Source organism: Alligator mississippiensis, chromosome 1 (genome assembly GCF_030867095.1).
Source record: "Alligator mississippiensis isolate rAllMis1 chromosome 1, rAllMis1, whole genome shotgun sequence".
NCBI lineage: Eukaryota > Metazoa > Chordata > Crocodylia > Alligatoridae > Alligator > Alligator mississippiensis.
In genome coordinates, this window is record NC_081824.1 from 73,796,263 (window position 1) to 73,821,028 (window position 24,766).

The 24,766-nt window shown below is 43.6% G+C and overlaps 1 protein-coding gene across 3 annotated transcripts in view; it reads left to right on the forward strand.

Moving 5' to 3' along the window:
• LOC102573442 (serine/threonine-protein kinase MARK1) overlaps positions 1–20,031 on the forward strand; it is a 41,797-nt gene extending 21,766 nt beyond the window's left edge. For all 3 annotated transcript variants that reach the window (XM_019496914.2, XM_019496916.2, XM_019496915.2), the window contains 5 exons: positions 70–197; positions 5,715–5,850; positions 8,848–9,025; positions 15,301–15,520; positions 17,629–20,031. In XM_019496914.2, the coding sequence (XP_019352459.1) occupies positions 70–197; positions 5,715–5,850; positions 8,848–9,025; positions 15,301–15,520; positions 17,629–18,386 (1,420 nt within the window). In that variant the 3' untranslated portion in view covers positions 18,387–20,031. The remainder of the gene's footprint in view (positions 1–69; positions 198–5,714; positions 5,851–8,847; positions 9,026–15,300; positions 15,521–17,628) is intronic.
• Positions 20,032–24,766: the final 4,735 nt, after the last annotated feature.

Genomic DNA, 24,766 nt, shown 5'->3' on the forward strand with positions numbered 1-24,766 from the left:
CATAGTATTTAATCTGTATTTACTGTAACTGTGTACAGTTTTGATGCATTTGTCTTTTTCCCTTGACAGTGGTGTTAGCATGTTTGCTATGTTAACTGGCACATTGCCCTTCACAGTGGAACCATTTAATATCAAGCAACTACATCAAAAGATGGTCACTGGTGAAATCAGCCCCATTCCACCAGATATCTCCCCAGGTAATTAACTCAGATTTTTATGTATAATATATAGATAATATAACATTTTCTAATAATCTCACTGTTGGAAGGAAGATAGTGATAACCCTTTAGCATCCTTGTTATGAGGAGATACTATAATGTGATCATTTTTAAGTGGCAAAGGAGCCACAAATAGCTTTTGTTATACAGGCAAGTTCTCACACTGTCTAGGTTTCTTAATCTTGTCTCACGGGTCATTAAGAGATAATGCTGTTTACCCTCTAAAGATACGGCTTGATTCTCATTTACAGTAAAAGGTCTTAAGTAGGGATAAATGCTATACTTCCTTTTACACTTTGTGCTGCTTTGGTAGTGTAACTGAAACAGGCCTTCAGAGTTTTGTTGAGTGTACTACGTGCCAACATTAAGAATACATTTGATTAATGCCTGTAAAGTTTGAGTTGTGAAAACCTTACCTGGCTGTCTCAAAGAGCTGCTCAGTAACTATGACCCTCTTGAGAAGGAGGCAGCTTCTTAAGAGGTGATGGTCTGGTTACATGGTCACAGCAGGTCAGAGCCCAGTATCTGCCCATGGTTCCCACCATGGGCCAACGTGAGGGGTGGTCTCCAAGTCTGATGCTCAGTGCAGTTGGCTGGGAAGTGGTTCCCCCCCAGGCACCTCACCAACATCTGAGAGTAGCCATAGGCCAAACCCTTTTTTCTGGCAGCCTCAGCTTTCAGCCATAACCACTGCCACATTGTATAGGAGTGGCATATGCTCAGGGCAAACAGTGTAAGTCTTTCATAGATTCATAGATGTTAGGGTCAGAAGGGACCTCAATAGATCATCGAGTCCGACCCCCTGCATAGGCAGGAAAGAGTGCTGGGTCTAGATGACCCCAGCTAGATGCTTATCTAACCTCCTCTTGAAGACCCCCAGGGTAGGGGAGAGTACCACCTCCCTTAGGAGGCCGTTCCAGACCTTGGCCATTCGAACTGTGAAGAAGTTCTTCCTAATGTCCAATCTAAATCTACTCTCTGTTAGCTTGTGGCCATTATTTCTTGTAACCCCCGGGGGCACCTTGGTGAATAAAACCTCACCAATTCCCTTCTGTGCCCCTGTGATGAACTTATAGGAAGCCACAAGGTTGCCTCTCAACCTTCTCTTGCGGAGGCTGAAAAGGTCCAGGTTCTCTAGTCTCTCGTCGTAGGGCTTGGTCTGCAAGCCCTTAACCATATGAGTGGCCCTTCTCTGGACCCTCTCCAGGTTATCCACATCCCTCTTGAAGTGCGGCACCCAGAATTGCACGCAGTACTCCAACTGCGGTCTGACCAGCGCCCAATAGAGGGGAAGTATCACCTCCTTGGATCTATTCGTCATGCATCTGCTGATGCACGATAAAGTGCCATTGGCTTTTCTGATGGCTTCGTCACACTGCCGACTCATGTTCATCTTGGAGTCCACTAGGACTCCAAGATCCCTTTCCACTTCCGTGCCACCCAGCAGGTCATTTCCTAGGCAGTAGGTGTGCTGGACATTTTTCCTCCCTAGGTGCAGCACTTTGCATTTCTCCTTGTTGAACTGCATTCTGTTGTTTTCTGCCCACTTGTCCAACCTGTCCAGGTCTGCTTGCAGCTGTTCCCTGCCCTCCGGCGTGTCCACTTCTCCCCATAGCTTTGTGTCATCTGCAAACTTGGACAGAGTACATTTCACTCTCTCGTCCAAGTCGCTGATGAAGACATTAAAGAGTATCGGTCCAAGGACCGAGCCCTGCGGGACTCCACTGCCCACACCCTTCCAGGTCGAAACCGACCCATCCACCATGACTCTCTGGATGTGACCCTCTAGCCAATTCACCACCCACCGGACTGTGTAGTCATCCAAGTCACAGCCTCTTAACTTGTTCACCAGTATGGGGTGGGATACCGTATCGAAGGCCTTCCTGAAGTCTAAGTATATGACATCCACCCCTCCTCCTGTGTCCAGGCGTTTTGTAACCTGGTCATAAAAAGAGACTACATTAGTCACGCATGATCTGCCTGCTACGAACCCATGCTTGTTTCCCCTCAGCATAATTTGCCCTGCCGGGCTCTCACAAATGTGAGCCTTGATAATTTTTTCAAAGACTTTGCCAAGGATGGAGGTGAGACTGACTGGCCTATAGTTGCCCGGGTCCTCCTTCCTCCCGTTCTTGAAAATGGGGACCACATTGGCCCTTTTCCAGTCCTCTGGGACTTGGCCCGTGCACCATGAGCTTTCAAATATTCCTGCCAGTGGCTGTGCAATGATGTCGGCCAGCGCCTTCAGCACCCTCTTTGCATTCTGAATAAGGGCACCACCCACAGGTACCGTCTTCTCTCCAGGCAACTAATGACCATCGGCCACATGTTATAGTGTTGGATAACCTGTGTCAGAGCTGGGACTGACTGGCAGCAATGTCTGTTAAGCCCTGCCCCCACCCAAGCCGGAGGTGTTGCTGATGACCCACATAGGCTGTTAAGCGTCGATGGTCATTTGGGTTGGCTGTGCATCAGGGCCAAGGAGCTTCTGCAGCCTTCTCTTAAGACCATCAGGAAGGCCTAAGCTGGGGGGTAGTACTGTCCAGTTCATTTGGGATGTTAAGCACTGGTGACCATTTGGGGCAGGCAACAGTCAAGGCCCCTACTGTCCCTTAAGGCCTTCAATCTGAAACTAGGATCTGATGGATGCCTAAACTGAGATTGGTGCTGCCTCAGTTCACTAAACTGTCTTGGCACCATGGCCATTTGAGGGATTCATGGCCTGCCTAGACCATCATTCTCCTGTTAAGGTGGAGCTAGAAGTGGTTCTAACTAGCTTGCTGTATTATTAAGCATCTTGCCTTGTCTCCTTTTGTGACAGGTTTCAGATTGACTGTACTGTGTTTCCTCTTTCCTGTCATTTCCAATCCAACTTGCTCCCCTCCACTGCACTTTTTTTTTCTCTACAGCTGGGCAATGTTGTAATGGTTATGCAGTTGGTAAATGACTGATAATAGAATCATGACAGCTGTTACTAAACTTCTGTCTCAGGTTGGATGGGCCACCTAGGGATTTGGCAGGCCACTGAATAAAACAAAATACCACCCCGCCTTGAGGGTCATCATAAAAGGAGAGACCATAAAATATAATTTTTTAAATTATAGTTGGTTGAAAATGGAAGAATTTTTTGTGAGAATTATTCATTAAATTTCAAAACCAACTGTACTCATGGCATAATCCTCATTAGAGTGGCAAAGTCAATGGAAACTTTTTCAGTTAATTTCCAAAGGCATTCAATGTAAGGATTAGTCTCAGCTCTAAATTTAGTTTTACAAGCCGAAAGTGGTATTGGTGAATATATGTTTGGTCTAATAGTCCAAAAATTGCTTTCACGGGCATTAGACTGCTAATTGCTGAAGTACCTCTGGGTTTAGTCTACAATTTCATTTCAACTGGACAGGTACCATTTCAGCATAATCTGCTTTACCCATCACAGGCTGGGGTTTCTTTTCACAGCAGTTTTAATCCATGTAATACCATTGCCTTCAATGTATGTCAAAGGCAGAGGCCAGAACAGAGCAAGACTCCACTATAACCAAACTCTTAAGCTGATCTAATTTCCCTCTCTCCCTGAACAGTTTCAATTTGACACAAAGTCAGGATGAACAGAATGAGGGAGCTAGGATCAGCTCTCTGTCAGACTGTGGAACCATCACCCTTACAGGAGGGTGGCAGCATGGTTTGCACCCAGGGCACCTTCCTCAACTTACCTGCCATGCCTTGATCTTGAAAAAAGGAGAGTCCTGGGATGTTATCAGCACCCTTGTGAGCATGTATGCATTGTGCAGGTTCCTGGGGCTTCTCCTCCCCTATACCCCATCCACACATCAACCAAGATCATGACGGTGTCAGCAATCCTGTTCTCAAACTTCCAAGGCCTGATGTCTACAGCCTGCACCTACACTCCAGCAATGCCTAGTCCCTAATCATTTTGGGCCTCAGATCTCAGACCAGGCCTAGCTTAACTCATTAGGGGTCCAGTCAGGTTTCCAAAATCAATTAGCTTGTGTGTTTTGTCCTTAAATTATCAAGGTCCACAACTGATTCATAATTGGCCACAATAAGTTAACTGATGGTCAGCAATGATAGATTAATTATCAGGTCTTTTCAAATTAATTAAATCTATAACTACTCTCTAATCAACCACAATCAAGTCCAGCCCCAGTTAATTTTCAGGCTATAATAACCTATGCTCAGCTCAATCCCCCTACTCAAATCAAAGAGTTAGCCCTTGGTCAATTCAGGGGATTAAGTCCAATGGCCTCCTTAAGGGGTGAGCGGCTTTCTCACTCAATATTGATTGTCTCTGTTAGCAAACAGAAACAAAAGAAATAGCAGCATCTTCGCCATGCCATGGGTCTTAGGCCATGGCAGCTGCTCCACTCACGTGCTCCTTCTTCAGTGCCTGGGGGCCGAGGTCCATGAGAAAACTTGTTCTGAGCAATGTGGGGTCACCAGCTGGCTGGATACCCCTCCGCGATTCCAGATTGGGGAACTGGATCGCTCCCTTACTGTCTTCAGCACTACAGGACGTGAAGCAGCTTCTGGGCTCTGTGCTCTGCCGCTGGATGGCTTGACTCACTCTCTGCTCTCTGGCTCTGGGCAGGGACCTGTGATGTCATGGTCCAAATGCCCACCCAACCACAAGAAACAGGTGCTTTTAAATCACTGTGGCAGCACCACTCATTGTGCTGCTTCCATCAGCTCCACCCCTGCAGGTAAGGATTGGCCATTTCCCACCCTTACCAGGCAACTGGCTGAATTCCTCCGGTGGCCTGCTATCCCTCCTTGGGGCCTCCCATACCAAAACCAATCCATATGGTATGGCCTGCCGTTACACAGATTGCACTCAAATTCTGTCTAGAGGCAGGGGAGAATTCCAGCACATTGTTCCAACTAGTTCTGCTACAGAGCAACAGTGTTAAGGCAACATGATGAGGAAGATTTTTTCCCCAAACAATGTTAATGCAATACTACCAGAAATGTTTAGCATTTTAACTTTTTATCTCATTTCATTATAATAGCTAGTCTGGTTAACAGAACATATGTTGTTTCATCCTACATTTTTGTAGGTAGTTTTTTCCCCCACAATGTTAGAGAGACAATGAAAGAGTCCCAGTTGTCTCCTTCTTGGTTGGAGTTTAGATGGATGAGGAATTAATGCACTAACCTTTCACAGTTGGGAACCTGTGCTCTTCTAAGGTAAGTCACAGCTGAAATAAATACTGTTGAAGTCTAATCAGTGATGTTAGCTTCTCTGAGTGAATGAAGTTACCCCTAGGTAGAGGATCAGGATAAGTATATACAACTTACAGCTCTTACTGAACATTCTGTGAAGGCAATGGAAAAATTGAAACAGAGGCACATGCCCACATCCTCAAAATGGTTGGTGGGTAGTAGGCCAGATGTGGGTCCTCTGCCCATGAGAAATTTTATGCTGATAGAATAAGCAGAAACTATTCTATGCCAAGCCATTTTGCCTAAATTTCCATACAGGAGCTGTACATTTCATTCATTCCTTACTTGAACCTGATCCAGCAAGGCGGCCTTCAGTTAAAGAAGCAATGAAAGACAAATGGCTGAATGAAGGATTCATTAGAAAACCACTGAATTCCATTACATATAAAAATAGGTAATTATTTTCTGATATTATTTAATTATTTTCCATTCAGATTTATCTGCTAAGTGATGTTCCAAAGGCTTTAGCAAATCCCAGCAACACCAATACTTACTACAAATCCACTTTAACATCTCTGAATGTAGACCTGCATTAGATGAAAGGATACCAAATGTTTTGAGAATACTGTACGTATATTTTGCGTTAACTTCTTTTTCTGGATGTGTTTTACCAGTGCCATTGCATTTCTAGACTCTTTGATTCTAATTATTTCTTCACTATACAATCATGTATTGTATTTCTATTTGAGATATTTATTTTGAATTACAACTCTAATATAAAGATTTTATTCCTCTATACTTCTGAAATTAGCGTCTACTGTCCTTTCTTGAGAAAGGTAGTTGGTCATGATAGTCTGAAATCAGACAGAAGGCAGGGCAAGCTGGCACCTTGGAGACTAACTCATTCAGAAATGCATAGGCTTTCATAGGCAACAGCCTACTTCACCAGAGGCATCTGACCAAGCAGCTTATTGTTTACAAAAGACTATGCTGCCTTCTGTCACAACCCAAGGGTGTGATTTTTGTTTTGTGTGTGCTTTGGCACCACTGAATTATTTTCCCGCCGTTTGGAGCTTTCTTTGCAGTGTGCATTTCTTCTTTGCAGCTAAGAAATGCACGTTGCAAGGAGTTCCCGCCATTTGTATTCTAATTCGAGCCCCATTATTGGCTTGCATTAAATTATTCACACGCAGCGGCTAGTGATTGGCTTGCTAGCCGTATAAGAGGCTTGAGTGGTTTCCGCCCAAGTTGGAGGACTCCATGAACATCAGGAGGAGGAGACTTCACGTCTCGTGAAGATCTCTAAGCGCTGCGGAGCCTATTGGACCCAGTGTGAATATCAAGAAGGCAACAGGGGTCTGATCAGCCTCTCACCTCTCCCCGTCGCCGCCTGATCCCTCGACGTATCCCTCTTCCCTGCACGCAAGTTCCACGGAGCCTAGCAAACTTCGTGTGAGTCTATTCAGAGCTCTTTGCTTCGAGTACTTTCTTCGGTTGGCGCAACGGGCTCGCGGTTTAGAGCCTCCAACCGGATGGGCTAGAAGAATGTTCACAGGAAGGAACTCTAGTCCGCCTCTCTTCTTTTCTATCTGTAACTGTAACTCAAGCAAGTTTTCCTGCCTGCACCGCAACCATCTTCGGTGTAAGTAAAATAATCTTAAATCAACCATTAAGCATCCGTGCCTAATTCTAGCGTGTCGCCTGCTTTCTCTGACCCAGCGTGTCCGGGCTGCTGGCCACAGCCCGCGCGGTGCGAAAAAGGGCCCGGATGGCTCCCGACCCACACACCTTCTACCTCCCAATCAAGTCATTGCTCTCTCTTGAACAACATGCCAGTATTCAAAAAGATGCAAAAGCACCATCAACCTCTTTAGTGTGATGAGCCACATTTTGTCTAAGATATCTGAACACATAGCTATTATTACTTTTAATTTGTAGAGAAAATCTATTCTGTAGAGAAGATGTATCCACTGTTTTTTATTCCTTAATGATCTGTTTCAGAAGAGGGAACATGACACTTTAAGTAAAAATTTTCCACATTCAGAATTTCATTACTCATTTGTGCTAGTTGACTGCAAAACTGACTTTATTGCTCTTCTAAAATATCTAGTTTCAGTGATGGAGCCTTTAGTTTTTCTAACAATTAGGAATAATTTGATTTGGAGAAAATGAACAAACCAGATTCTGCCCTCAATTACACCAATGTAATCTGGTAGAACTGCAGAATGCCTACAAACCTGTGGGTTTGCACCAGTGAAGCACAGAGAAAAGTCTGGCCTGTAGCATCTGATCAACCTGTATTAACTTCAATGAGAATTGACTTGCATCCTCACAGTACACTATCCAGTTGTCATTGCCCGTTATGGCAAAGACAATTGGAAATCTCTATGGAATTTGCCAAATTCTGAAGGGACTCATCTCTCCTATTTTAGCCCACCGGACCTTCCAAAAACTGTAAAAGTGTTTAGAAAAAAAATCTCTGGGATTTTTAAAATCAAATACCTAGGTATTGCTACTAACAAACTCTCTCAAACAGCTTATGAAAATACTAATAAGTCTCTTGGTAAGATATCTATAATTTAACTTCATTTAGCAATTTTAAATGCAACCAATTTATTTCACAGTGTTGTATATTAAAAAATTCTCTCCCACTTCTCTAAAGACCTTTCTTTTACCCTGTGAAGTTTGCCAGTCTCCTCACTTCTTCACATCCCCTTCCATGCAGAGATCTTCCTATTGTTGCTGTATTCAAGACTAAAAAATGTATTTCATTCAAAGAAGAATTTAACTATTTGCTTCCTTAAACTTTGTGACTTTGTTAATACTGGAGATTGTCCTTTCAATTCAATCAACCTGCTCTGTATCAGCAGAGGGATATTTACCAAAGATGGGCTTTAAACCAAAGCTGATCTTGGTTCTGTCTGTCAGCTCACAAAATTCTGTATACCATAGATTCATAGATGTTTGGGTTGGAAGGGACCTCGGTAGGTCATCGAGTCCGACCCCCTGCCATGGGCAGGAAAGAGCAGCGGAGTTAGATGACCCCAGCCAGGTGCATGTCTAGCCTCCTCTTAAAGACCCCCAAGGTAGGGGAGAGCACCACCTGTCTTGGAAGCCCATTCCAGATTCTGGCAACCCTTACTGTGAATAAGTTCTTTCTGATGTCTAACCTAAATCAGCTCTCCATCAGTTTGCAGCTGTTGTCCCTAGTCACTCCAAGGGGTGCCCTGGTAAACAGATCATCTCCTATTCCTTGCTGCCTGCCCCCCCCCCCCAGATGAATTTGTAAGTGGCTGCCATAGTTTTATATATGCAGAATAGTCAAAATACCCCAAATATTATATTATTTATAACAGAGCAGTATCTGTATGTCATGCTTATAATCAATTATAAATCCATGTCACTAGACTAGGAAAAGATTTTTGTCTAAAGATTGTTCCTAATTTTTCAGACTTTACCCTGAGGAACTGAACCCTGTGGTTCTAAATTACATGACAAAAACAATGGAGCTCAGTCTTTCAGAAGTCATCAACATTTTAATAAACAACAGACCATCTTCTGTCATGGCTTCATATTGCTTATTGCTCAGGAAGTTGATGAGTTATCAAAAAGAACAAAAGACAATGAAGGTGAGCTCTCAGTTTGTGAACAGCATGTTAGGACTAAATCTTGCTTGAATCACTGTTCATATGTGAGCAGTGTCAATGAAGACAGTGCAAAGCTTATAAGAACAAGGTGGCCCTACATAGGATATGTACAGCATGAATGCTACAGAAACAAAAATACAGATATGACTATTGGTTGAGAAGATTTGATTGTGGCTTTAATCAGGGGTGATTAATAGAAAAGATTCATAGATTCATAGATTCGTCAAAGTAGGGTCGGAAGGGACCTTGTAGATCATCAAATCCAACCCCCTGCTCTGAGCAGGAGAGAAAACCGAGCTCATATGACCCCAGCCAGGTAGATGTCAAGCCTCCTCCTAAAGACCCCCGGGGTAGGAGCCATCACCACTTCCCTTGGAAGTTGGTTCCAGATCCTAGCCGCCCTAACTAGACTTCTCCCAGAGAAAAATTCAGTGTGTTTTTCTCCTTGACCACTGAAACCGTAATACTGTAAAGTGAGTCAAAATGTGTTTGTCAATTTTTTTTCTTCTGAAAATAGGAAAAGAAAGATTAGCTGCTGACTGACCTCACCCTCCCTTGCTTTGGTGGCCAGTCAGTAAAAGTATGATCCAAAGTCCACTGAAGACTTTTCAGACTTCATCTTTGCATATTATGTTCATTTTAGAATTTCTACCACTGAATTTTAGGTTCAAGTTTCAGTCCTGGTCCATGCAGAGATGGAAGATAAGATTAAAAAACCCAGAAATTAAAACAGAAAAGAAGTGTTAAAACAGACGTTGCTATGGCCACAATTAGTTAAAAAGCCTGTAAGCTTTTCTTTTATAACCAACCCTAGTAAAGGGTTCACAGTTCAGTCATAAAAAATTTGCTTCAGGCAGAAACTAGGCAGACAGGAAGCCAGATTTCAACTTCTAACACACAAGTGCAGTGGGAAATGTTTTAGTCACAAAACAATGCACGTCAGAGATTAGAACCACTCAAAGCCTTAGCCTGGAGAAGTTAAATTTTCCAAAGCTCCAGCTGACTCTAGAAATCATTTAAAACTGTATAAGTAGACCCAGATCTACCCAGGCACACTTCCCCAGTTTTACAATAGTATGTGTCCCACAAAGTCATTACTCAAAAAACGTCGGGCTTTAATTTTCTTTAACATAGGTACACATGTCACTTTAGATAGTACAATTAAGATTCAAATCGTATTCAGTGAATTATTTATAATTGAAAATGAGCAGTTTTGTAAATAGCAGCTAGATTCCCAGACGGTGTAAGCTGTTGTGTTTCTACTGAAGTCAGAATTAGGACAGTTTATACTAGAAGCATGAAAAAATAAGCAAATTAGCGAGTTAAACTGGTAACTGGCCGCTGGTCCACTATTTTGTCCTACAGTAAGTAAAAGCTAAACTGCAATAACTGAGTCCTGCCTCATCCTTCCCTTACTGCAAGATAAAAGCAAGCAGACAGTTTACATACCACTGAGGCATGGTAAGTCCTGGTTCCCTTGCAACTCTCTGTAAAGTGTATGTTTGTTCATACCCCAGCTGAGAATCTAGCCCAATAGTGTCAATTTGTAATATATTTTGTGCCTTTAAATCTTAGGCAAGATTGTGGGGTCTGAGGTGTAATAAGAATGCAATTATGTGCACTGGAAAAGAAATGCATCTGAGAACACTACTCTGTGTCCTACTCACCCCTGGTATCCCAGCATGCATATCTACAGCTTCTTCTCAAATGGGGGAGCAAATAAAAAATGCGGCAAACACATACACTATGCAGCAGAGTTTTGCCTCTAAGATAGAATTAAAAGACCGTTGGCCCTAGCCGCAGCTAGGTTTGTCCTGCAACTTTTCCTTCTTCCCATTAGTCATTAAAACTGGAGTTCTGATCACAAACTGGTCTATATTACAAATGTTTTGCTAGCAGAACTTAACTGGCAAAGGACTCTTCTGGCAGAATGAAGTGATACCTACCAAAGAAGGGAGCCGAGTTTGCTGGCAAATGTACATCAGTCTGGGCTGTGATATTTTTCACAGTCCTAACAGGCATAACTCTGCTGGCCAGCCTTTCTGGTATGGACTTGGCCCAAGTCAATGGAAGGTTTGACACCTCATGTAGCTGTGGGAGATCAGGGCTTAGTGGTGTCGTGGGGGTTAGGTGGATACCTGTGCACCATGCCAATGTGATGGCAAGATTTATAGAAAGTTGCCATTTAAATTTTGCATATTACAATGCCCACAAAAAGGCAATTGCACACAGATTAAATTTGGTACATACCAGCTCTGGGTATGAAATAGTGAGCCGACAGCACAACCTGAATAATAAGACCCAGTGCTACAGGGTAGTGGAATATTGCCCACAGGCCTTGAGAATGGATTCAAAACTACTCTATAGTGGTTACTCTGCCAACATGGAGGAAGCAGCCTGCATTGGCTCTTCTTCTCCCTTCCTTAAATATCCTAAAACATATAATCCAGACTGGATTATTGTTGCTGTTTTTACTAGATGTCAATGTTTACACAGTATTCCCCAATGTGTTCTTTAACAGCAGATTTGTTAAGTTCATATTTACAAAAGGCAAAACTTAGCTCTAAAAATATGAGAGGTATATAGGAAAAAAAAGCTGACATCATATACCAACTGACACATCAGTCAAACAAAGAGTAAGAGGGAACCATAGTATAGGTTTGTGACTTCCATGTGGTCACACAAACAGACCAGAACCAGGAATAGAACTCACGTCTCCAGAGTCCTACCCCAGCCTCTGCCATCTTGACTTTGAGAGAGACCTCTCTACTCAAGCCATGTTGAAGCTACTGAAGTCAGCAGAGGTTCCTGAGCTGCATATGTATCTCATATATATAAAGTGCGAAGGGACAGCTGGCAAGGCAGTCTTTTTGGTACTTCTCTGCCTCAGTCCAAAGAAGCCCTGCCTCTATGACCTCTATTACTGATAGAACAGACTCCAATCCCTGCCCACCCCCTACCCAATCATCACCTTCAAGACACTGTTTCTTAAACTGGAAGTAGGAGCATGAGAGTTATTAATGGCTTTAATGTTTACAGCCATTAAATTGCCTCATCTTATGACAGGAAAAGTATGTACACAAGATAACATTTTCACCGCTTAATTATAATTCCATATTTGAATTATGACAAAGGTACTTGGAGTGGATGGGGAGATGCTGGCTTTATTCTCTATAAAATCAAAGATTTGCTAGTTCCTACTAGCAAATTATGAATGATTGTGCACCTATACACGTGATGGACCTCTGCTGTGACGTGCTAATTAGCACGTGTCGGAGCAGACTCAGTTAAGCTGCGAGTCTGCTGGAGCATGCTAATTAATGCTCCAGCAGCCTCCATGTCACATGTATTCAGCAGCCCCACATTTCAAAATAGTGGAAGGGGCACTTTAACTAAAGCTCGTCAAATGAGCTTTAGTTAAAATGCCTCCACTGCCATTTGGAAGCACACGATGCTGAATATATCTGATGCTGTGGGAGCTTTAATTAGAGTGGCTCTGAGAGTTGCTCTAATTAAAGCATCCCCTCCCCCACTCCACTCCAGAGCATGTGTATAGATGCCCATTATCACATATTATTTCTACACCCCAAAATGAGTAACAAGTCTCCTTATAAATGTGTGTGTATGCTTCACGTCTAGCATAGGAGTCATTCTACTAAGCTCAACCATTCATGTATATAAAATTTAAGAATGCAGCATTTTCCAAACCAATGCCTTAAACATTCTGAAAACAAACAGTAACAAATAAATAGCAAACAAAATAGAAAATTAGATCAGATTCAAAGCTCATTGAGGATAAATTATCATAGAGTTTATTAGCCTTTGGTTCTGGCCATAATGCATGGCATATACTTGTGCTTCAGTGTAAATATAAATATTCACCAAAGGTAAGATTTTGCAAAGAAACCTGCGGAAATTAGGAACACAACTCCTCAATGCATCTCAATGGTAACTGAGCAACTAACTTCTTTAGGCCAAAAAAGGGCCAAAAAATTATAAAAATGTATGTAAACAAAAACCTGTTATCGACCATGTTCATGGACAATATATAAAAGGTACTTCTAACATGATCAAACCTATCTTCATTTGGGATTCAAACAAATACTCATGAACTCTACTTTTGTAGTATTTAAATCCACTCAATTTGATACACACACACACACATATGCATGCACACGTGCACACACAAAAATACTACACAAAACCAAAAACTAAATAATGTAAACTCAAAGGAAAAGAAAAAAAAAAACCTTTAGTGGCTGTTCTAATTTACAAATGCAAAAAACTGCATTCCTTTGTGTGTACACATGCAACTACACTTACATAAATAGACTGAGAAATTGTGTCTGCAAATGTCGATCATATCTGCAAATTGATATTTGGACATGCAAAACTGGTCTGGGTACAGGCAAACAGATGTGATACTAATTCTCTAGGTGCAATTAGAAAAACCTGATGAAAGGCTGACCCTTAAAAAGTAAAAGATTCTTTCCATGTTCAAATTTGAGCCATAAGTCAGTGGATAAACATAAAAAAATGGCCCGTCCTTTTATGCACTGTAATTCCTCCATACAATGTATTTACATTTTATGTGTTCTGTTGTAGAAGATGGAGCCTTAACGATTACAATTTGCCATCCAGAACTTTATAGCTAGTCCTTGCAGAAAATAAGGTTTCTGCCAAAAAGCTTCCTGCCCAGGTGCTTAACCAATTAGTTCTTAAGAGGTCTGGCAGTAAAACCAGTCATGGCAAGTTTTCTGATGTACTGTATATAAGGTGACAGCTTGCAAAATGTAAAATGAAAATTTGTTTTCTTAACTAGCAGTGTGTAAAATCCTGGGAGATTATTTGATTGCATTGCCTAAAATGCTTATGACATCTCATATTCCCAGTTGATCTAATGTGGTTTTAACAATGTTGTCAACTTAAATATGTTGTATTCTGTTTCTATAAATACTCTGAGGATAATTTATTTAATTATGATTTGTGTGTTGCAAATATGTAGCTGGGAGGAGCTAACCCAAGAGTTTGGGCTTTGGGGACCTTCAAACTTTTTCAAGCATTTTGACAGTACACAAAATACATTCAAGCTTTCAGAGCACTGTTTTTCCACAAGTCAACCCAACTTTTTACCTGACATGCTATATTTAAAATATATTTCTACAAGGGAAACAAACAATAAACGAAATCCGTGAGAGAATAGTAAAATAGTCATTCTTCTTACTTTTAAAACAAGGTATTTTTCATTGTGATTCTTTCTAAAGAGACTGATGTAACAGAAATGTGGTTAACCCAGAGTATGCAAATCATTGAAACTAGCTGAACTGTGGCAAGGTAGATCTGGTAAATGAGGCACAAGTGACAGTGATCCTGTACTTAAATAGGAGTAGGTGCATTTAAGTAGGTCTCAGCTAATACATATTCAGACATACCATGCATTTAATGTTCTACAACAGTGGTATACAACCTCCTAGCCCTGTGTGCTGGATGAGGTTCATGGGTATGGGTCTAAAGGCCAGATCATGACAATAGGGATCAAGCAGAGCCACTCAGCATGCCTGAGGGTGCTGCTTCCAGGCATGGTAAGTGAGCTGAGTAATTGTATGTGTGCAGACATGAATGTCGCATGCCTTCTGAGGCTGGGGGAGCATGGCGCAGGCAGCAGCAGCAGTGTCGGCGGTGGGGGTGTGGCAGTGGTGAGTTCTTGCAGGTAGCCATGGAGGTGTCAGTGGTGAGGTGGGGGGGGGGTGGGAGCCGACCAGAAACTGGTGACTACCCGCAGACACCGCCAATAGCATCGGCAACGGGCAGCAGCGATCGGTGATTGGTGACCACCCACAGACGCCAGTGGTGGTGTCAGTAGCAGGAGTGGGGTAGCGAGCAGCAACTGCCCGCAGACGCCACCAGCAGTACTGGTGGCGACCAATCTCAGGGGGTGCACGTGCACTCCCTACACGTCTCTAATGTGTGGAGATGTAAGGAAGCAATGTGTAAAGAGATTCTAATGAGATTGTGAGGCTTCAGGGTTTGCCATCCCACAAACCCTCTCGACCTTGGGATTGACAGGAGACCAATGAGAAGATTCTAGATGTACTGGTTCTGCTTGTATTGCATTTTGGATATGGGGGGAGGATATGTCAGTAGAACTGGTAAGGGAAAAAAATGCATATTGTGCACATCCACTTGTCTGTGCATCTTACGGTCCACTTTCTTTTTCCAATTTAAGCATTTTAATATGATATCCAAAATTTTTGCAGTGGGAAAACATAGTAGAAAAATGCAATGGTAAGCCTCCTAAACATATGACTCAAGAGTCAGATATTCAGATTTTCCAAAAGGCAAAAGTGGCTACAACAGAAGGTCCAAAGAACTGTGACGATAAGACATTTCCTTCTGCATTAACCCCAGCAATGCCAGATGCCATTAAAGAAGATGAAATTGCAATTACACTGGAAAACCAAGAAAACGTCTTAGAAGGTACCATTAAAAAATATAGTAATGACTTATAAATCTAAAAGTGATGCCTTAAAGCAGGTCAGTATGCATATTCTTGGGAAATTCTGTAACAGTACCCCACTTCTTTTACAATTCAAAAAGTTTATATCAGCTTTAGTTGCTTATTTTATAGTCCTGTGTGTCCCTTCCCCTCCCCACTGAAGCTGATAAGGCTACAGACAAATGTCACATTGTCCTGGGTTAAAACACTTTATCCCACAACGAAGTGCAGTTGTTCAGATGTCCATGTCCACTTTCCTATGATAAATCCTAAAAAGTGTCATAGGACAAGAAGTACTGACAGCTTATCCTGGGACATCACAAATCACTTCTGAATGGTTCTCTTGGAACTGCATCATTGAATCAATGGCCGAAAAGTGTCAGTGCATTCAGCTGCTTGCCAAATCCTGGTTAGAAGGACAATCTGCATACAAGACAATCCTGGGATATTTCTGTTCTAGGACAAATGCCAGCACAACTTGTCCAGGGACAAATGTAATGCTCCTAGCCTTCCAGTACAGCTTTCACTAGAAAGACCTTCAGCATTTCATTATGTCCATGTCCTATCTGTTTCATCAAAAAATATTTTTGTTGTCACTGGGGGGTGTAAAAGTATGTGTTCCAAAATTTAAGTCAGTGAATAGGAGATTAGGTGCTATTGCTGCATTCACCAAGATCAAGGGAAGCACATCCATTGGAGCAACATGGGACTCAGAAATGTAGAATGAGATGGGAAAACAAGGTTTTCCAATACGAACCCTCATCTGTGATAAACAGGAAATTCATTGTGCAAACTGTCAAATAGAAGGCAATAGATGAAGACTGATAAACCAAAGAGAAGGTGAAACTACAAACTTCTTGCCTTCACACCTTATGAAAATCCTTTTCAGTGTTGCTGATCAATTGACCTTTGCACAAGGAAAAAAAAAGCTGCACCTGAGCATCTAACCCAGGCATGTCAAACACAATGGCCCGCAGGCTGGATCCAGCCTACAGTGCTGTGTCATCTGGCCCATGAGGGGCCAGGGATTTGGGAATAGGGCCCACTGCTGAAATCCAGGGCACAAAGATGTGTTTCAGAGCAGGGCTTCCTGATGCCACTCACCCTACTGCTGCTGCTGAGTCCAGATCCAGCACACATGGAGCCCCACAGTCCAGATCTGGCCTAGGGAGCTGGGTGAGTCTGACACCCTGATTTAACCCAATTTACACTGGAGATACTGAATACATATAATTGTCAGTGATATGCCATTATCCAAGTCATTTCTTTTACTTGCCTGATGAATCTTAGTAAGACGGATTGTGCTGGTGCCTTCGTAGCCTGCAACATTCCAAACGTTGACTATTCTACAGGAAAAATAAGACAAAAATGACACTGGATTTTAAGGATGAATACAAGGATGGTGCTAGTCACAATTCAACTGATTTCCATTGCCATGCCCCAAGTCAGACAGTTAATATTTTATATTCCCTGCACATCGATGTAAAAAATTTCTCAAAGTTCAGGGAAAGGAATAATCTGGTATATAAAAAGTCAAATTCTGACCTAGCCATGCCACACCTAAAACTTTTTAGATTTATACTGTCTGTAATATGTGTTGTGTAATAATTCAAATGACCTAACACAATAAAAAGACACCTAGGCAGCCTTATGCCAAGATGCTCACTTTTATTTTCCATCACTGCAACCATAGCTTCCTGATCATTTGGATAAGAGTTATGTAATGCCGTCACTGATACTGGAGCTACTCATATGTAATAATTCACTTTATACATAGGCATACATTTTCTAATGATTTTGAATGCCTCTGATTTTGTATGGCCAGCTTGAAACACTTGAAAGGGGATAAATTTTTAAGCAATGCTGTCCATTTGCCCTCTGAAAACAGGCCCTTTCAAGGTATCTGAAGTTGGGCACCAAATTACTAGCTGTTTTTGATATGTATATGTTTATAATTTTGAAAGTGCTCAACCTCAGGTCAAACTGATTTTTCAGTCACAAGATGAGGCTCTTTTAGAAATAATTTGTTACTTTATTGAAACTACCATTTCAGCATGAACTAATCTAATTTATTTTACCTTCCATTTAGTTTCCAAGTTTGCAGACAGAGAACTGGTTCACCTTGAGCCTCCTAAGTCACCAAATCAAACTGGTTTATGTGAGCCAATAAAGCATCCACCTGTGTCTCTGCAAGAGAATATGGATGATTCTGAAGAGTTAGCTGAAGTTGGGAAAGCCAGTCTTCCTGAGAAACTACCCCCTGCATTAGTACAGAATCAAGCACATTCTGCAAACCACCAGGTTCAAAGGTCCACAATGTCATTCACAAGTAAAGTCACACCACGATCCCTAACAGAAAATAGAATAGTAGGCTGGAGCACCGTGCCCCATCAGGACACAAGATTTAAAGACCTTCTGAAAGCAGCGGATGACAACATTCCAACCCCGACATGGCGACACCCAGGAAAAGAAAGTCCTAATCGATTAATGATTAAATCTCCACAGCTTTCCCCTTTACCCAGGCTGAGACAAGCTGCCCTGCGAGACACCATAGTTAAAAAGTTTTCCTGGATGAGATCATCACAACAAACAAGTGGTCCCCCTCCTTTTCTGATCAACGCTTCCAAACCTCCAATTTTCCCTATGCCCCAACAACAAACATTTATGGTAAGAAGTTTGAAGCAATCAAAAGAAAACCCAAGCAACTTGCTTAACACGAATAAGAGAAACTTGGTCCAACTCAAGAATACGCATAAAACTACAGATCTAAATCTTCCAGTATTATCTCCACCTTATCAAACTAGATCAGAAAAAAAGTCAGAGATTTTTAGGTTAGATCTTGCATAAATAAAACACATGCACAGCAGCATTAGAAAATGAAAGGGAGTGCTATGATTAAGAGAAAGTGGAGCCAAATCTTAAAAATAGCAAGAGCTATAAACTTTCCATAAAATATAAAGCTTTTAAGTGCAATATCATAAGGCTTTTTGCAAGATTTGCAGAAAGCATCAAAGGTGTAGAAAATGGGATGCTGCCATGAAGAACACCTATCTGATAAATTCAGGCCCAAAAATTGAGAATGTGGGCAATATATATGATTTTGAATTTTGCTTTTGACATACATACTTTGATCCAAGCTGTGGATGATTTTGTTAATGCGTGACATGCAGAAAAAAAGAACTGTTGAGTCCATTTCTTTCTCCTACTTGACTACAATGCAAATGTAAATGGACAGCTAAAGTGATGGAAGATTTTAAAAAAATCTGCCTTAACAGACTAAAGATATTGCTAAACCAGGCAAGGAATTTTTTGCTTTTATCTATGGAATATTTAGTCATTAATCTTTTAATTTCACTGTCCCCTGGATCTGACAGAAAGCCAAGGTTTTTGCATTTATAATTCATGTTATGACTGCACACTGGAAGACAGAAGATAAAATTTGTCCCTAAATATTGAAAACATTCGTTCGTTTAGATTTTTCTATATTTTTTTCTTTTTGTCAGACTTTGAGCCCACATTTGCTCTCATGCCAGTTTTATAACAGCTACCTCCTTGCAGTTGAGTGGATTTAATTTTGATTGACACATGTAAGTGAGAGGAAAATCAGTCCCTTCCTATTTCTAGCTTTGAAATCAATGTTAATACCTCTCACATGGATAAGTAGAAGATGACAACAGACTTATAAATTTGTATTTGGAATGAACTGGGTGCCATCTTATTGAGATTTACTATCCCCTATTTCTATGAACAAATTTATGGTGGCCAGTGTTGATGGCCATACAGAAAAAAAACCTGTAAGTCTTGGGCAGCAGACAATGAAAAAGAAGGACTTTGACTTTTAACTACTTTATTCAGGGGTTCAGGGATACAAAAAGGTTGGCCGCTTACAAAGCAAGAAACAAACAAATTTTTATCAAACCAAGAACACCATGTCACTGCATTCATCACATCACACCATGACAGACACCTTCGCTACATTCCACGTCGTGTCTTACATGCTAGTTATGCAGTCGGAGTGCCGGCCACATGGTCATAACTATAAATAAACAATTCGTACCCTGCTTTATCCAATCATACATGTGACAACACCTTCAACTTCCCACACAAAAAGAAAGCAAAAAAAGCAGCCTGGTGAGGGCCCAGGATGCAGCACAAGCTGGAAGTCGTAGTCCGACACCAAGCCACCCCAGTCGCCCAGACCGGTCATGACATCAGAGCGCATATTTGAGACGGCCATCCTCCACATGGCACAGCACTCCCTCAAAGACCCAGCGTGTCTCAAAGGTGGGCACTGCCCGCCAGAGCACAGCATACTCAAACTCCAGCGAGAGGCATGCCTGTACCAGGAGGCAGAAAAGGTGCAGGGCATTATCTGAGCCAGTCCCAGCAAGCCAGTTTCTGCAGCTCCTGAGGACGGCCATCTCAGCCTTGTTACCAAATTTGCCCATTACTTTGGGGTGTGCTCATTTATTAAAGGATAGTTTCTAGGGTCTTGGTGATTCTGTCAATGTGCTGCTTGTGTTACTATACGGAGCTGTATTTCTCCCTTCTGCAAGCCCTCACCCCCAGTGGAGCTATCTTGCAGGACTCAATCTCAATGGGACTGGGTTCCTCCAGTCACCAAATCAGTCATACACACAAACACACACAAATTAACGTGACACGCCTGACCTGGCCGGGCCGATCAGCATGGACAGGCTGACACCCTCATATGCCAAGAATCAGTTCATAAGAGCAACAATAAAATGCAGTCAGACACAAGCACACAGGTAAACAGAATCCCTCTGAATCCGGCTGGGTGTCCAACTGACACCCTCGTGGGCCAGCATTCAGTTCATAAGGGCACGTCTGAGTCAAACTGGGTCAATCAGCCTGTACAAGCTGATCCCCTTATGTGTTTCAAACTCAGCACGTCCCAATCTTTGGCCTCTTGATGAGCAGACCCCACAATAATTTGGGCTTCACAGGGATCTTTAGCATAGGTAAAAGAAGCGTTGCTGCAGAGCACAGGAGGAAAAAGAAGCAGAGAAGGAAAAATATACCCAATTACTACCAGTTTGACTATAAAAGTTATTTATTGCTAAGCATATGAAATATATAATAGTACTAGTAGTAATAGACATGCAAAAGAAAAACAAACACAAACAATGACAATACTACCCTGGTTTCACTAAGTATTTGGGGAAACTTAGCTCAAGCTTAACTGATACAGTTCAGGTTCAGAAGTTTATGCCTAGAAAGAAGAGAGAGAACGCTGTAATCTCACCTAGTCCACGGTACTCAGGCTGCAAAGCTGACAGGCACAGTCTGTAGCACAATCCTTGAAGAGAGAGATGATCTGTTCTTCCAGCGTCCCAAGAACGACAGGGGATGGTGTCAGCACAGGAGTTTTCTTCTTCTTTCTTCTTCTCCTTCTTTCCTCCTGCTTCTTCTTTTCTTTTCTCTTTTTGCAGCACACACACTTACAGATTTTTATACCCTCAGTTCAGCTGCTTCGAAGCACTCTCAGTAGTGTAAATCATTGTCTTTTCTATTGACAAGGGGTTATCTGGTTTGGACCATCTCAGGAAACTGATTGATAATCAGGAAACACTTAAGATTAGGGAGTAACCCAAATACTTGGGAGCCAGCTTGAAATTCCTATGGATGGCAGATATACTGATGGGATATCTCATGGTTTCTTCAGGAACAATAGATAGCTTGCAGCATCAGGATTTTGGATTTTTACTTGTTGTGCACAAGCCTCAGCTTAGCATGACTTTTCCAGATTTTACTATAGTCTTTTAACAGACTTAAAGCAATTATTGGGGTGCTCATAACCTTTTGTGGAGAGGACTCCCACCAGTCGTCTCAGGAAAGATATGACAACACCTGGGATTAGGGCTCCAGCAGGCTGGATGCTGTGATGAACCCTTAACCATTGTTCCAATGTTGCCCATACCCCCTCTGACTCGGTCTCTTGCCTCAGCATTCCCTAACCCAGCAACCGAGTTTTAGTCAATCAAGTTTAAATAGGCCTCCCATAGTGGGACTGGGGAATGTACGGCCCGAGATGCCTATTAAACTTAGAGCTGTGTGTGTGTGTCTGGGGGGGGGGGGGGAAGTCCTTATAAACCCAGATTAGAACTGGTCTGATAAATGCTGAGCTGGGTGCATGTGAACATGGGTTGATTAACATTGGAAGCACAGATTCCCCATCATGCAGCGCTCTCCTGCTTCTCTGGTCCCAGAATTCACTGCAGTCTCTGCTTCAGGCTTTCTGTTTTCCATCTCTCATGTAAATGAATGGTCATCTGGTTCCATCTCAGATGTAAATGAGACCTAGGGCAGTTGATTCACTCTTATCACCCTTATCTGGTGAGGGTCTTAGGTGCATCTCTCACTGCATCTTAATCAGTTTCATTTAGGTAGAGGAGGGGGGGTGAGTCCTTGTGAGTCAGACAGACTGCATCCTGTGCCAGGGTGCCCAAGAATACAGAGCTGAGGCGTAACAGCCTGACCCAGTAAAAAGTTGGCCAGGCATATGGGGCCCTTCTCAGCTGCCTGGTATGGGTAGGAGCACATGTAAGTGCTCTCCAAGAAGCTCCTGCCCAGCTCTCGTAGCAGTGGCTTGAGGGTGACAAAGAGCGGCCATAGGCGGGGACAGTTGAGGAAGGCATGAAAGAGGGTCTCCTCAACACTCCCCAGAAAGAAGGGACAGGCTGTCAAGGTGGCTGGGTCAAAGGGGGACACAAAGGTGCCAGTGGCTAGGATGCCATGCAGCAACTACCACAGCAGGTCACCAGTCTTCTTCGTGGATGGCAGCTCATAGATTCATAGATGTTAGGGTTGGAAGGGACCTCAATAGATCATCGAGTCCAACCCCCTACATAGGCAGGAAAGTGTGCTGGGTTCAGATGACCCCAGCCAGATGCCTATCTAACCTCCTCTTGAAGACCCCCAGGGTAGGGGAGAGCACCACCTCCCTTGGGAGCCCATTCCAGACCTTGGCCACTCGAACTGTGAAGAAGTTCTTCCTAATGTCCAATCTAAATCTGCTCTCTGCTAGCTTATGGCCATTATTTCTTGTAACACCCAGGGGCGCCTTGGTGAGTAGAGCCTCACCAATTCCCTTCTGTGCCCCCATGATGAATTTATAGGCAGCCACAAGGACGCCTCTCAACCTTCTCTTGCGGAGGCTGAAGAGATCCAGGTGCCCTAGTCTCTCCTCATAGGGCTTGGCCTGCAAGCCCTTAACCATATGAGTGGCCCTTCTCTGGACCCTCTCCAGGTTATCCACATCCCTCTTCAAGTGTGGAACACAAAATTGGACGCAGTATTCCAACTGCGGTCTGACCAGCACCCGATAGAGAGGAAGTATCACCTCCTTGGTTCTGTTTGTCATGCATCTGCTGATGCACGATAAAGTGCCATTAGCTTTTCTGATGACTTTGTCACACTGCCGACTCATGTTCATCTTGGAGTCCACTAGGACTCCAAGATCCCTTTCCAGTTCCATGCTACCAAGCAAGTCATTTCCTAGGCAGTAGATGTGCTGGACATTTTTCCTCCCTAGGTGCAGCACTTTGCATTTCTCCTTGTTAAATCACATTCTATTGTTTTCTGCCCATTTGTCCAACCTGTCCTGGTCTGCCTGTAGTTGTTCCCTGCCTTCTGGTTTGTCCACTTCTCCCCACAGTTTTGTATCATCCACAAACTATACAATGTGTGCCATGCTGGGTGGGCGGGTGGGGAATCTGGCAGCCCCAGGCACCATCACCACGGTGTATTGGGGCAGCCCACCAGCACTTGGGCATGGTGGACATGAAACAATCAGGCATATAGGCTTCTACATGACAGAAAAGCAAAGGGGCAACCCGTGTCACTGGAGGCAGAGGGAGCATCAGCAGGATGCCAGGGCCACTGGCCAGCTCACCAGCCATGGCCAGGGTGACTGGTAATGCAGGAAAAAACTCACTTGGGACATCTGCAGCACAGGGGACCTGGCCTGCCTGGAGATGGTTGTCCAGGGTGGCTGCTGCCTCCAATGGGAGGTCAGCCTGGATGCCACACAGGAGATGGGCCATGCTACGTATGGAGCGCATGCCCAGCCGGGTGGTCAAGGACTTGGGCGAGAGCCAGGCTGACTGAGCAGGCTCAAGGAGATGGCTTAGGCAGAGGAGAATGGCCATGAGACTGGCAGGGGCACCTAAGAGCTGGGTTGTGCACCAGGGGTTCCCTCAGCAGCTGCAGGAACTACAGGTGAATGGGCCTGGCTCTGGAGGTGGAAAGTGGCTTTCCAGGCTCATACCATGCCGCGGTAGAAAGCTGGAAGCACCACCTAGTTCAAAAGCGTGAGGTCTGACAGGAAGAGCTCCTGGTCAAAGCTGAGGGCCCCCACCCTCTGCAGAAACTGGCACACCAGTTGTTGCCAAGGTAGGCACTCCTCGCTGTACAGGAGTTGTTGAAGGCCTGCAGGCAGAAGGTGGACACCTTGCTCGCAAGATCAACCAAACTCTGGCCCCCCTCAGCTACAGGTAGGTAAAGGGCAGCTCGTGAGAGCCAGTGGGGTCCAACCCAGAAAAAATCAACCAGGAAGCACTAGAGTCTCTTGAGTAGATCCTGTGGCAGATCAAGTACGGTGCACCGGTGCCACAAGGTCGCTGCCACCAGGTTATTCATGATGATGACACATCCACGGTAGGAGAGGCTGGGTAGGCACCAGTGCCACCATTGTAGGCAGGCCTCCACCCCTTCCTTGAGGCCGTCCCAGTTGCTCACTATGAAGGTCAATAGCTCTAGCAACATGCCCAGGACCTTAAGGCCTTCACAGTGCCAGGTGAGGTGCCCTGGCAAATCTGGGGGGGGTCATGGTAATCCACGCACCAAACAGCAGGGTATCACTCTTGGCCCAGTTAATACTGGCCAAGGAGGCGCATTCGTAGGCTCAGTGGCAGTCTGTCAGGGCCTCCACATCTTCCTGGGTGTTAAGGAAGATGGTAACGTCGTCTGCATATGCTGATAGCCGGAGCAGAGGGGCAATGGACAGGCCCATGGCCGATGGCAAGGCTGCACCACTGAGGCAGTGCCACAGTGCAGGCAGCAGTGGCTCAATGGCCAGGGCATAGAGCATGCTCAACAGGGGGCAGCCCTGATGGATGCCTCTGCGTGCAGGGAATGGGGCATAGAGCACCCCATTCACCTTGAGCAAACTGGAAGTGTCTTGATACATGACCTGGTGAAAAGGG